At 41.1% G+C, this 12,641-nt stretch overlaps 1 protein-coding gene across 2 annotated transcripts in view; it reads left to right on the forward strand.

Annotated features, from left to right (window-relative positions):
- Positions 1–12,641, forward strand: part of abr (ABR activator of RhoGEF and GTPase) — a 123,252-nt gene that overhangs the window by 12,962 nt on the left and 97,649 nt on the right. The window contains exon 1 of one of the 2 annotated variants that reach the window (XM_035666137.1): positions 6,089–6,395. The exons of the other annotated variant lie outside the window; for it this stretch is intronic. Coding sequence (XP_035522030.1) covers positions 6,335–6,395 — 61 coding nt within the window. The 5' untranslated portion in view covers positions 6,089–6,334. Of the gene's footprint in view, positions 1–6,088; positions 6,396–12,641 lie in introns of those variants that run through there. 2 annotated transcript variants of the gene reach the window in all.

A 12,641-nucleotide genomic window follows, 5' to 3' on the forward strand; every position in this document is an offset into this window, starting at 1 on the left:
GTGTGTGTGTGTGTGTAGGGGCAGTTCTCCTTATCTGGTGTCTGTCCAATCACAGCACGATTCAGATGATTTCCACATTGACCTCAATAGATCAAAGTGAATTCAGCTGGCACAGGATGAATACTCTCTCTCGCATTCATACACACACACATACGCACTTTCCTCGATCTCTTTGTCCCCTCTTCTGTCTTTCTCCTTGACACAAACCGGCACAGGATTATATTTAAGGAGCCCCATCTTATCATAAATCAGCGGCTGGTTTAATATAGAAACAGCCGACACACACAGATACCGTGTGTCACAGTGGTCGGCTAGACAGGGTCGTTCCACATAATTGGATGGTGAAGGAGTTAAGGGGGAGATCCAGGGCAAATGAGGTGAGAGGGGATCTTGCCTGCCAGAGCACATGCTGTGGAGCACATACACACACATAAGCTCTCATGGTTTTCTTCTGCTTTGTTACTCAGATAGAATAGCTTAATGTTGAAAGCTCAGTTGTTGTTGAGAAGTGTTAATATTTAAAGTGGTGTAAAAAATATTCTAGGAGTCTATAGGAGTAGAGAGAGAATGAATGGGAGAACCAAAGAAGTAATTGTTGGATGAATGACTCCTAGTGTGTCCTCACACTGAAAAAGTACAGTGATTATGACGAACACAGAGGACAGACAAAAGACTTATTTGTGCAGTTGAGATAAGAAACAAAACCCCTGGGGCTTATCACACCGTTTCACTTTAAAAAAAAGAATATAGCAGGCAATAACAAACAATAAAAAAAATATGTCCCAGATGATTTGAGGCATTCCCATTTAACAAGCATACATTCATCACTAGTGCAGTCTAGGCTTTTTAATAATGCATACTCATTGCTCGTCCCCGCTGCCAGCTCCCCCAACCCCCCAAAACAAAGGGACGGGTCTGAAAAACAACTAGAGAATATCATCCATCTCCAAGGTGTAGAGAGTTCCTCACACAGGGCTGGGTGCTCAAGTGATGACACATTCATGATCCATTGTTGGAAAGGAAGTATAACTGTATATATGTTGGGTATAGTTAGCAGTGATCTTTTGCACCAGCCATAGACTGTTAGTTGTTTACATGTTTTCATTTTAGTTGAGTCAAGTTTCAGTGCCAGCTAGTGCAGGTAAAGTAGAATTCTTTTCATATTTATATCAGTTGTTTTTAGTAATACTAGTAGCATGGCTTTATGGGTAACAATGTTTGTTGGTCCGACCACCATGCGGTACACACTGAAGTATCTCAACAACTGCTGGATGTATTGCCATGGCCACCAGGATGAATTTTAAAAACTTTGGTTATCCGTTAACTTTTTTAGAGTGCCATCATGAGGTCAACATTTGAATTAAAAGTTTAAAGTTTAAGTTTAAGTTTTTTGTGATGAAATATCTACAAAATGAATGACATTCCCCTCAGCCCCAGCTGTACCGACTTAGACTACGTGACTGTAGACTCATTGTCTTGTTTGTTATCATTCCAACTTCACAATTGTCATATAAAATATTTTGAAAGAAAAATGTAATTTGACTCAAAGAAATTTATAGCAGTCACAAATTAAATAGTGAATATGAATTTGTCTTTCCAGTGTTGATTTAATTCCATCCCCTCTTTTTGCCAAGACTAATTTTATTTAGCCTAAATAATTTGTATTTCCCTGAATTCTGTTTCGCTCCAGCGCTTCATTAAGCTTTTTTTGAAGCCACTTATATGGAAATACAGCTGTGTACTTCCTGTGTGTGCAGTCCCCATTCCCTCCGACTCTCACATACATACACTCTCAAACCGGTAGTGCTGGAAAACATTGTGTGGCTGGGTGGGTGGGAGTGTTGCAAGAGCAGGTTGTTTAAAAGGTGCAGATCAAGCTTTTAACATTTCCAGTTTACTTAATTCTCATCTACCAGTTAGTGTTCCAGTGCCAAGTAGAGGAGGAAAGATGGGGGCAGAGTGGCTCCAGACACATACACACATACTGCCACCCCTCTGTGAATGCTGCCCTGAGAGATAGAGTGGGGTGGTGACTGGAAAATTAGTGCTATCAACAGACCCACTCCCCCCCTAGTCATACCCCAGGCTAGGGGTTGGGGTCGAAATGTTGGAGATGAGTAAAATGGGTAGATGTGGGTGGGGTTGGTTGAGTGGGGTGGGGCAGGGGTATCTGGGCAGAAGAGAAAGGATGGAGGGGTGTTGAGAATGGTAGGTGGCACTTTGATTGGCTGGTGGGCTGCTACGCTGCCTAATTACACACACACACAAACACAAACACACACACACACACAACAACACACACACCACAACTCAGACTGGCTTGGCGATGACCACCCTCATCCTCCAGACTATATGACAGGAAATCTTTACCTATTGAAATTTCAAGTTAAGAGCCTGCAACAGTTACATAAACTGATCAACCTACAGTCTGTTCATGGAGGCTGAATAATTGCTATGATTATAATGGTGGTATGTTGGTGGTAAAATGTAAGTAAACCATCTCCATCCATATCTGATTAATATCGTGTACATAATGTTTCTACATTGTTTCATGATGTTTATCCACTTTTAGTTTTGACTCCCTCAGGTAGTAAGTAGAACTGTTCATAGAATAAGGCCTATTTACGCCTTCAAAAGAAAGCTTATTAAGGTGGCCTATTAAGCAGTTTTTCAGTAGAAACAGTGGAATGAATAATCTAATTTCCTGCGGGAGTTGTTGGTGCAGAAGACCTCTAACTCAAATTTGACTTTGTGAAATCTAAATATGCCTTTGAGCATTATGCAGTACAATGGGTTGCTCACAGTGGGATGACATGTACGATCAAAGGCAAGTATTGATTTTTTTTTATGGCTTTTTTGTGTGTTGTCGGCCATTTTTCTTGCTGTACTGAGTAATGATGTCTTTTTGTGTTACACCCACACTAGTTACGCACACTCACAGGATTCTCTGCAATTGTCCACAAGAGGAGACCATAAGAGTTGAATTCAGACTCCCCCTGCCCTTAACAGTGATCCGAAACAATGCACCTGCTTTCCTGGGAAAACCAATTTCGATATGGAGACATTTAAAATTATGATGGCCTGAAGTCTAGATCTTATCCATCCACTACACACTCATAGAGAGGAGGACTGTCGCTGAATGTTGACCTTTATGGAAAATGAACCATTGTTGTTGCATTAGAGCCAGACTGCCCCCCACCCCCCTTTCCCCAAATCTGCAACTAGACAGACACTTAAACTGCTCTTACCTGAACCAACTGTGCAACCTGGTTGGCTGTGCATGTTGGGGGTTTTCTGTATGTGTGTGTCATAGGATTGTTGAGTTAGTAATGGCCCTTTTTACTACTTACTGTCTATTAATATTTGATAAATGTACGTTTGTGACGCTCCAGGAAGACAAACATGCAGCTTGGTGTGTTTGCATATATGGTGTGTGAATGTGTGTGTGTTAGAGCATGGCATGTGTGTGTTTTCTTTGTTTGGCTCTGCCCCTTGAATGATGAGGCCTTTGGGAGGGGGAGGTGGGCAGCTCAAAACCCTTGAAGACAGGTACATACACATACAGAAACACACACATTAGTAGTGCTATAGCTGTGTGTGTGTGTGTGTGTTTGTGTGTGTGAGAGAAAAAAACCCTATTGTCCCAGATTTAAGACAAAGGATGTGTAAGACTGTACAGTAGATTAATCTATTTTTGATGAAGTAACACTCACTCACTAGTCTCCTCCGCCTGCTTGGGTTTCCCTGTACATTAACACCCGTGTGTGTGTGAGTGTGTGTGCGCGTGCGTGCGTGTGCGTACTCTCGAAACCTAGAGTTTGCATGTTCTGTCATGCCAGTGTGATTTTCCTCTTTCATAATGACACATTAATATTCATTAATAACCCTGACATACATTAACACATGCAGGCTTACATCAAATGCCTTGACACACAAACGCACAGATATGACCTCTGGCTAGTTGAGCTCTGGGGGTGCCCTGTTGTTGAATGTGTGTGTATATGAGTGTGTGTGTGTGTATCCTCCAGCTGGCACATAAGAGGTCTGTAGCCAGACAAAGAGTGGTGCTCGGGGCCCGGTGCTCTGCCTGTGCAGGGTGCAGGAGGGGAAGGGGGGATTTCTCCTGTCAGCCTTTGTGTCCTAATTGAAGTTTTTCTGCCTCTCAACCCTCCCGTCTTTCCTCCCCCATGCTGGTTAGAGGAGGATGAAGGGGGGAGGAGTGGACCTGCCAAGGGTTTGAGGGGAGGGTTTCATATCAGGCTTTGTTGCCGCTGGCACGATGCTCATCTTTAATGTCCCTCCTCTGTAACACATGAACACGTTCATAAACACAGAGATAGTTGATGAAAAGAAAGGGCACTGTGTGGTGATGCTGTCAGCTGTGTCTCAGAGAACAGGATGCAACAGGAGAGCTAATGTGCTAAATGAGCTAATGTGCCCATTAAAACCTGACAGAGAGATAATTTGAAAATCAATAAAGCAGACTATGAAATTCTTAATTGTATAATGACAAAATGTGATTTGTTTGCTTCCCTAACTTGATGAAGGTTGTGCGGTACCGCAATTTCTGAATATTGGGGGTTTAAAAATGTACTCATGTCATTGCTGTAACGTAAATATTGCCAGATATTGTAAACAAAATGTTGGAGGTTGACATGGAAACATTGATTAAAACAAATTTTATGAAATGATTTAATATCTAAGAATATTTATAGAGAAGAAGAATGACTATTGAGCCTGACTGATTTGAGTGATTTAAGAAAATATTGGTGGTGTACATAGCATGATTCGTTTTTACCAACTATAATCAAAAGCTCATGTCTAGAAAAGAAAAATCCACTACATAGTTTTCCAGTATGTTTTTCATTTTATTAGTACACTTTATATCGCGGCAGCTGATGTATCAGCATTCAGCTCTGTTTAACCACCTTTCCACAGTTGCTACACACACACACACACTCACACATTTTTCTGTCTCTTTCATGTTCTTCCAACGTGTGTGTCTGTGTAGACGAGAGGGGTAGCAGGGGAGCAAGTGGCCTCGAACAGAGGACGGGAGTAGCTTAAAACGTGATATCTGAACCGGTCACTTCCTAACTGAATGACTGCCTCTGTTTCACACACAGCAGCTCATTGTTGTGTGTGGCAGTCAAGCGGCAGTGATCTTGAGCTGATCGTGTTGTGCATTTCCTACTGTCCCGCATCAGAAGAACCCCCAAAAAGCTATACAAACCTTCCTCCTTAAATTTTAACATATACAGTTTGCTTTGGAAATCAAAATAAATGTGGGCTGCGATTGCATTCTCAAGATGCTTTACAGATGTCAGGGTCCGGACAGAGCGGGACCAGAACGTTTTAGTACAGTGCCCCTTCCACCTGGAACAACACACAAAAAGACTTTGTGTGTCAAGCCAGTTTTAAAGAATCTGGGAAGGTGAATGATTTTTCTCCCAACTTGTAATATTGTTTTTTTTTTTTATTTGGATAGATGTGAAAACGCAAATACATGTATATGCATCTTAGCTGAAAACTGTTAATGATTTTTGTAGCATTATAGTTGCCTTTGCCTGCTTATGTTGGTATTGTTGCAACAATGTTTTTATTGGGACAAATGGGGCAGAGGATGTTATCTTGTGGAAAAAGACTAGACATTTTTTTTAATATCATTGATGGAGGCTGGTTTGCAAAATAATGCAGTTGAGTTGCTGCAACAAGGAGCTATTCACCTAAAACAGAAAGAAAAAGAGATGGTGAAAGTAGCTTTGGATTTGGCATTCATTCAGTGACAGAACTTAAAGAGAGAAGAGCAGAGAGACAGAGAATCTGCCAGTTAATTCACATTGACACAAGCTTTATTGGTACACAGTCATTATGCATCTCTGAATTCCTGCTTCTGCTCAGAGAGAGAGAGAGAGAGAGGCTGATGAGCCATTCGCGCAGAATCGAGAGAGAGAGAGAGAGGAGGGGTGGATGGGAGTGAGCGAGCAAGCCAAAGGGAGAGAGGGAGTGCTTCTCCCTTCCCCTAGCAACGGTCGGCGGTGGTCGTCTCCAGCCTGTTGTTTTCACTCTCTCTCTGTCATACACACACAGGCACACGCACCACTCACTCATACACTCCTTCTGCGGCTCGCTCGCTCCTCTGCCTGTTGGACCCCGGGGTGTCTTTTGACATTATTTTTTTCTCCAAATGATTCGTTTTGCTTCTTCCTGCGAGATGAAGACTGTTTTTCAAGGATAAGGAAAAGAAAGGAGGCGACGCGAAAAGCAGCAACAGAGAAGGACGTAAGAAATAAGAAAGAAGCAGAGTAACTGAGATAGGGAGAGAAAAAGGAGGATGGAGCCCCTCAGTGCTCGTGGCCTGCCCCGGCTGTCCTGGATCGACACCCTCTACAGCAGTACGTATCCCTTCATCTATCTATTTACTCCTCTCTCCACACATTGCTTCCCATTTATCTTGCCGCTCGTCTTTACCTCTAGCCATTTTACCCAGCACCCCCTCCTTCTCCATCTCATTGGCTGCCACAGAGCTACATGCACACGGAGAAGACTTTGCATTTTCACTGGACTTCCAATTAGCGTGCATCACTGTGGCTGTCCATAACAAGACGGTCTACCACCCCCCCACTCCCTTCCCCAGTAGTGGTAACAACTCGTGTCTGCTGTTGTCAAGCTTTTTGCTGGCTAGTAGGTACGGAGGCAAGGGAAAGCCTGGAGAAATCTAGTGTGGGAGAATGTGAGTCATGCTTACAACCTGGAGGTAGAACTTTATGTTCCAACCTATTGAGGACACAAGCTGTCTGATGTTGAATTTTTAATCTGCTCTTTATTGTGGTCTGCTATGCTGGAGAGACATAGTCCGACATGCCACACTATACGCTGGGTCACTTTGGCACTGTTTTCAGATCAGGCGTTAGCAGCACTTTCAGGTTACGATGAGAAACAACGAGTTAGAAACAATTTCCTTTGCTTTCCCCCCCTAAATTAACCAGACCTTGATTTATTTATTTTTATATACTTTATACAAATGCAACTTTTTCTATAAAAGGAGTATTTTAATGATGTACATAGAGCAGAATGGTCTTTTTTATGCTTTAATGTAGGGCAGTGAGTGTATACCACTTTGCAGTGATTAGACACATCCCATCAGGCGCAGCTGTGATTCTCTGTTGTTGTTGCTGAGACGCTGTGAGTGTGTGTTGGGAATTTTGGGCACATGACACAGCCTTTTGGGATTTGCTCTGCTGTGTCACCATTGTTATAATCTCAACCCTAACCCTTAATCTGCAGAGAGGAAGAGGAGACGGGTTGGGGGTCTTTTTGTTTTTGGTGATACAGAAATTAAAAGAAAGAGAGAAAGAAACCCAAAGTACAAACATGTTGTCAGAAGTGTGTTTGGTCGGCAGCCTTTAGAGGTGTGGGAACTGTCACAAAGACACTGAAAGCAGCTACATAGTGTTACGATGTTATTATTACACTATACAGTCATTTGCCTCTTGATAGGTTAATTACAAAATAATAACACAAGTGTATTATTTTGTCCATTATTATTTCTATAACTTAGCACTGTGATGTAAGTGAATAATCACAAGACAAATATATGTGTGGTTGTGGTGTGACAACTGAGCTACATATTTAGTTTGATGGGAATGCTGTTTCACTAGAAAGAAGTTTAAAGGAATAGTTCGACTAGTTGGAAAATATGCTTATTTGCTTTTTTGCCAAGAGGTCGATGAGAAGATTGATAACACTCTTATAATTGTATTCTAAATCTAAAGATAGAGCCACAATTAGCATTAGTGTATCAAAAAGACGGAAAGCGGCTGTTCAAAAGTAAAAAAAAAAAAAAAGCCAAAATCCACCTGCCAGCTCCTTTTTAAAGCTCACTAATTATAATGATATATCTTATTTATTTAATCTGTATGTCAAGCGTAAAAACGTCATGCGCGGTGACTTCCAGCTAGCTATTTCCTCCTGCTCCCAGTTGCGAAACTTGAAGGACGCTACTGTCTTTAGTTAGGCAGCCTACTGACTAGTTTGTGGTAGCCTTGCTAGCAGATTTTCTGCTTCTGCTATAGAAGGAGGTAAATAATGACAAACACTTAACACACTTGTCAAAGTCTCAACAACTAAAGCTTGCATTTAAATTAAAGCAATTAAAGATAAAGCTTGTAAACCAGTCTATCTTGTTTCTTTTTTTTTCTTTCACCTCGATTTAGTTTTGACAATTGTGGTCAACAATGCAACTCTAAATTATGAAATGTAAATACAATGATCATGAAAAACAAATAAAGATTTGTAACAAACTAATCTCCTTCTAAAAAATCCATTATGATTATTAATGATTATCATAATTAAATGAAATAATTAACATAGTTAGTCTGATGACAAACGTAATTTTCAGTTCCTATAGACATTTGAACATTGCAACATCTTTGGTCAAACCCACACACCCACACATTTGAAATTCTGTGAGAGGATGGATGTGTACAATAGGAGACTATTAACATTACAACAGGCTCCATCCAGGCTTCATTATGAGGGAAAATGGCACACTCCTTTTATGCACCTGTCATTTCATCATCCTTTTGCTTTCCAACCATCCTTTATCCTATACTTTATGTGCCTCTGTGTGAACAAATAAACTGGTATGTCAAGGGCTGCTGAACTTACCCCTTCCCCCACTCAGGGGAATAAAAATACACCACTTTTGTGAGCTTTTTGAAGGCTACTGTTAAACACACTCCCTCACTACCACTATACTGACCCTGAAACAGCCCATTCACCAGTTCACAGGCTATAACACATCAGCACACAGCAGACCTTACTGTGGAAGATGACTCATACCAGTGTAGTTGAGTGCAGTGTAGTGGATTACCAAACATGAGGCTGTAATTGCATCCTTTCTCTTCAGCAGCTGAAACTGTGTTAATGGCTCAATAAGCAGTGACCACACATCCTTAACTCCCTGAGTAAAGTGAGAGTGGAAGCTCTAAACCACAGCCGCCTTGTTCCCCCAAGAGGGCGAAGTCTTTGTGTTCAGCTCTGCTGTTAGGCCACCGCTGACCAAGACAACATTTTTTAAAGCTTTTCTATTCCACTGCATCTTCTCATAGCACTGCTTGTTGTATAGACACTAGTTTTGAAGGTCACAAACACACATTTAGGCATGTGCATACAAACGGCATTAATAAATAAAGACAAAAAAAATAACAGCTGCTCAAGCTTAAGTTAAGGCGCAGAGCAGTATGCACTCACATTAGTGTAAGTACACAAAACACACTCCCAAACAATATCACTGGCCCAGACCTCTCATCAGTCATCCTTTGCCCCATTTGTCCAGTCAGCAGTGTAAGTGGTAGACTCCCAGGCGGCTATTAGTGTTTTTGTGTGTGTGAGAGAGTGTGCATGCGTGTGTCAGTTACAAATACTTCAGTACAACACTTTCTTCTTTTCTTGATCTAAGCAGTTCCTGTTTTTTGAGTGTGTTTGTCACACACAAGTCTATTAGTTTTATTATATTCGGTAGCAGGGTAAAAGGGTTTTTAACACATGATCTGATTTTAGAAGCATTTTGGCGGTGCATTGTCTCCATTTTCTGTCTCTAACCAGTTTATCGGTTAGTCTGGTATTGTGTGTCATATTTCTTTGTTGCTTTAGTTTTTTGTGTACATTTAAACAGCTGCTTTGTGCATTTGTGTGTTCCACTCATGAAAAAGTGCCTAAATTGCACCAAATATAGATATATTGTGCTGTCATGTTGGCTCGTATTTTTATTCGTAGTATTCGTGAGATATTTTTTGAATATCAAACAGGCAAAAGGCTGTTCTCAAGCTCCCGTATGTGAATATTCAAGATCACGTTTTCCTCCAAGCCCATAATTCCTGTGCATGAACTGCAGTTCTGTTGCCATCAGAGTGGCAGACTGACTCTGACTTCTGACTCTGGCAGCCTGTGCTGTAACCTTCAGAGAATTAGCCAGACTCCTCTCTGGCTTGCTTCAGTGCCACGTGATGCTAAAGCAACATCAAGGGATAGTTAGGTTATGTAAGAGCCAAAATATGGGCATTTTTGGCATGGCAGAGCCAAGGTGGCACGTGCACATACACGCATGCACGTATGTCAAAACGATTTTCCATAATCCGAGTCACAGTGAGGAAGGCTTGAATGTGTGCAGCTCTGAGGGAGCATTAAAAATAAATCCATCCTCATTTCTGTACATCCTGTCAGTGTGTTGGGGAGTCTTTGGGTTCAGCCCAGCAAGCCATTCTAAAATACAGCTGTGTGAGTCAGGGCGGGCCATTCACCAGGTTGTAAGGGGTTAATATGTGCTGTGTAATCCCTACTTCCTGTTGCCAGTTTTTTTTTCAAATAGTAATATGGAATAACATGTTTTTTTGGTGGGAAGTAATCTATTATCTGTCCTGGTGCCATACAACTAGTTTACTCTAATCATAAACTGTAGAAAAACAGAAGAGTATGTGCCGACTCATAGGTCTCCAAATCCAAATTTGGGCAGCAAAGTGGATCCTGTTTGGAGATGATGTTGGACAAACATGCACCACGTGACAATGTGACCACCGTAACTAAACACTGAAGTATAAGGTAACTGTCATGGGAACATGCTTCCAAACAAATGCCTATCATCTTGTTAGAGAAACATTTTCTAAATCACCATCAAGACACACATAAAAGAAAATGTCATTTAAAAAAAAAAAAAAAATTACATTATTACACAAATTAGTTTCTCTTTGATTGCTTCAGGATGAGACCCATTGGCTTCATCACTCACCCTTGGCTGAGCAGAGGTTTTTCAGAGTCATAAGTTGTTTTAATGTGATGCTTAGGACTTCAGCCTAATTAATAAAAATATTATGTGGCATGAATGCTAACAGTTTTTGGGTTAGGCCTCCACATTTCACCACACAGCGATAGCTTTCTCTGGCTGTCAAACGTTTGGTGTGGTTTCCCTCTGCAGCTGTGATGGATGGAGCTGGCTAGCTGCTCCTGGCTGACTGCAATCCAGTCCCACTTCTGTCTTTAAGTGTTTAATGTTAGTAGTTAGTTGGCTGTCACATGGCCTGCTTCAGCAAACAGGGGCACAGCAAAGTGATTCTGGATAGTTTCCCAGCAGAGTGTCATAGGGGAGTTTAATACAACTAGGGGATGTCTCATTTATCACTCCCTACAAAATCTATTTTGTCCAAACCACCCACATCTCTCCCTCTCAGTCTCTCTCTCCGTCTCACTCTGTTTGAATAGCCAATGGCATTACCCTCAGTGCCTGCGGAAACATGTCCAGATCAATGGAATCTGAGAGTGTTTCCAAACATGTCATTTGTGGCTTGACCACAGAGAACACAATGCAACACAAGCCAAATGATCCACTTTGCACTGAGCTTTGTCACTGAGCAAAAGTGATGTAAATATAGTAAGAAAGTGCAGCAACAAGAAGTCTTCCTCGCATACGGTCATTTGTGTTCTACGGAAAACATGACCCGGAATCACGACCGAACCATTATCGGGAATCAAACTCCCTCTCTATGGTTGTAAGATTGTAAATGCTTGATCATACCATTATTAATCAATAATTGCTGCTGCTGCATTAGTCACTATAAAACTGTTACTATGTCTGTCCACTAAATGTGCAGACAGAGTAAGGTTGTGCTTTTCAGGAATGGACCTGTTTGTTGTGTAATTTGAACTGTGCTGTCAAGTCTTGGATCATTGTCTTCCCTCTGTACAAGCTCCCCCATTATCCTGATCAATAGATAAAGCTGTTCCTTCCCTTTCACTGTACTGTAGCTATAGAAACAGACTGTTCTCTCAAACACATACTGAGCAGGAGAAGGAAGCTGAGTCAGCCTGAAGCAGTGTTGTTATGTAATACAATCATCTGTACTGCCTCTTCCATGCCATGCTTTTCTGCTCTGTGTTCAAGCATCTTCCTCCCATTGGGTCTGGTAAGGGGTTCATGCTTATGTAATCAGCTTTATGTTCTTCAAAACAGCCAGGAAACAGTGATGTGATGCTGCGGAGGGAGAACTAAATGCTCAGTGCTTTGAGTTGAGTTAACAATTTAACTGATGTTCTTATCCAGAGACCGACAATCCCACCTTTACACTGTGTTCCAAATTATTATGCAAATATGATTTAAATTTTTTGTTTCAATGAAGTTTTCAATTGTGCTGCTCCATGTCTGTTTAGATACTGAATCACCTCAGACAGGTTTGTCTTTATTTTGTTTGTTTGCCAGGTGAGCCTAATTAATGGGAAACTACTTAAGGATGTTGTTCCACATTATTAAGCAAGTCACAGGTTTCATGCAATATAGGGGGAAAAAATATCTTTCTGCAGATGAAAAGCGTGAAATAGTGCAGTATCTTTCATAGGTATGAAACTGGATATTTGAAGAGTACATCAATGAACCCTTCTCGTCATTTTTACAGTGTACTGGGATCATGTTCTACACTGCGGCTGCTTGGCACAACTGTTTTCATTCATCCTGGAACTGCACATCAGAACTTTTAAATTTACTGTAATGTTGAGCTTTTTTTTTTAACTTTTTAAACTTTTTTACTTTATTGTAGCTAGTAAAATATTGGCTCTTTTTTTTATTATTCTATTATTGGAGTAATATTGTT

Source organism: Morone saxatilis, unplaced genomic scaffold (assembly GCF_004916995.1).
Source record: "Morone saxatilis isolate NCDOM2014 unplaced genomic scaffold, NCSU_SB_2.0 Contig20, whole genome shotgun sequence".
NCBI classification, from domain to species: Eukaryota; Metazoa; Chordata; class Actinopteri; family Moronidae; genus Morone; species Morone saxatilis.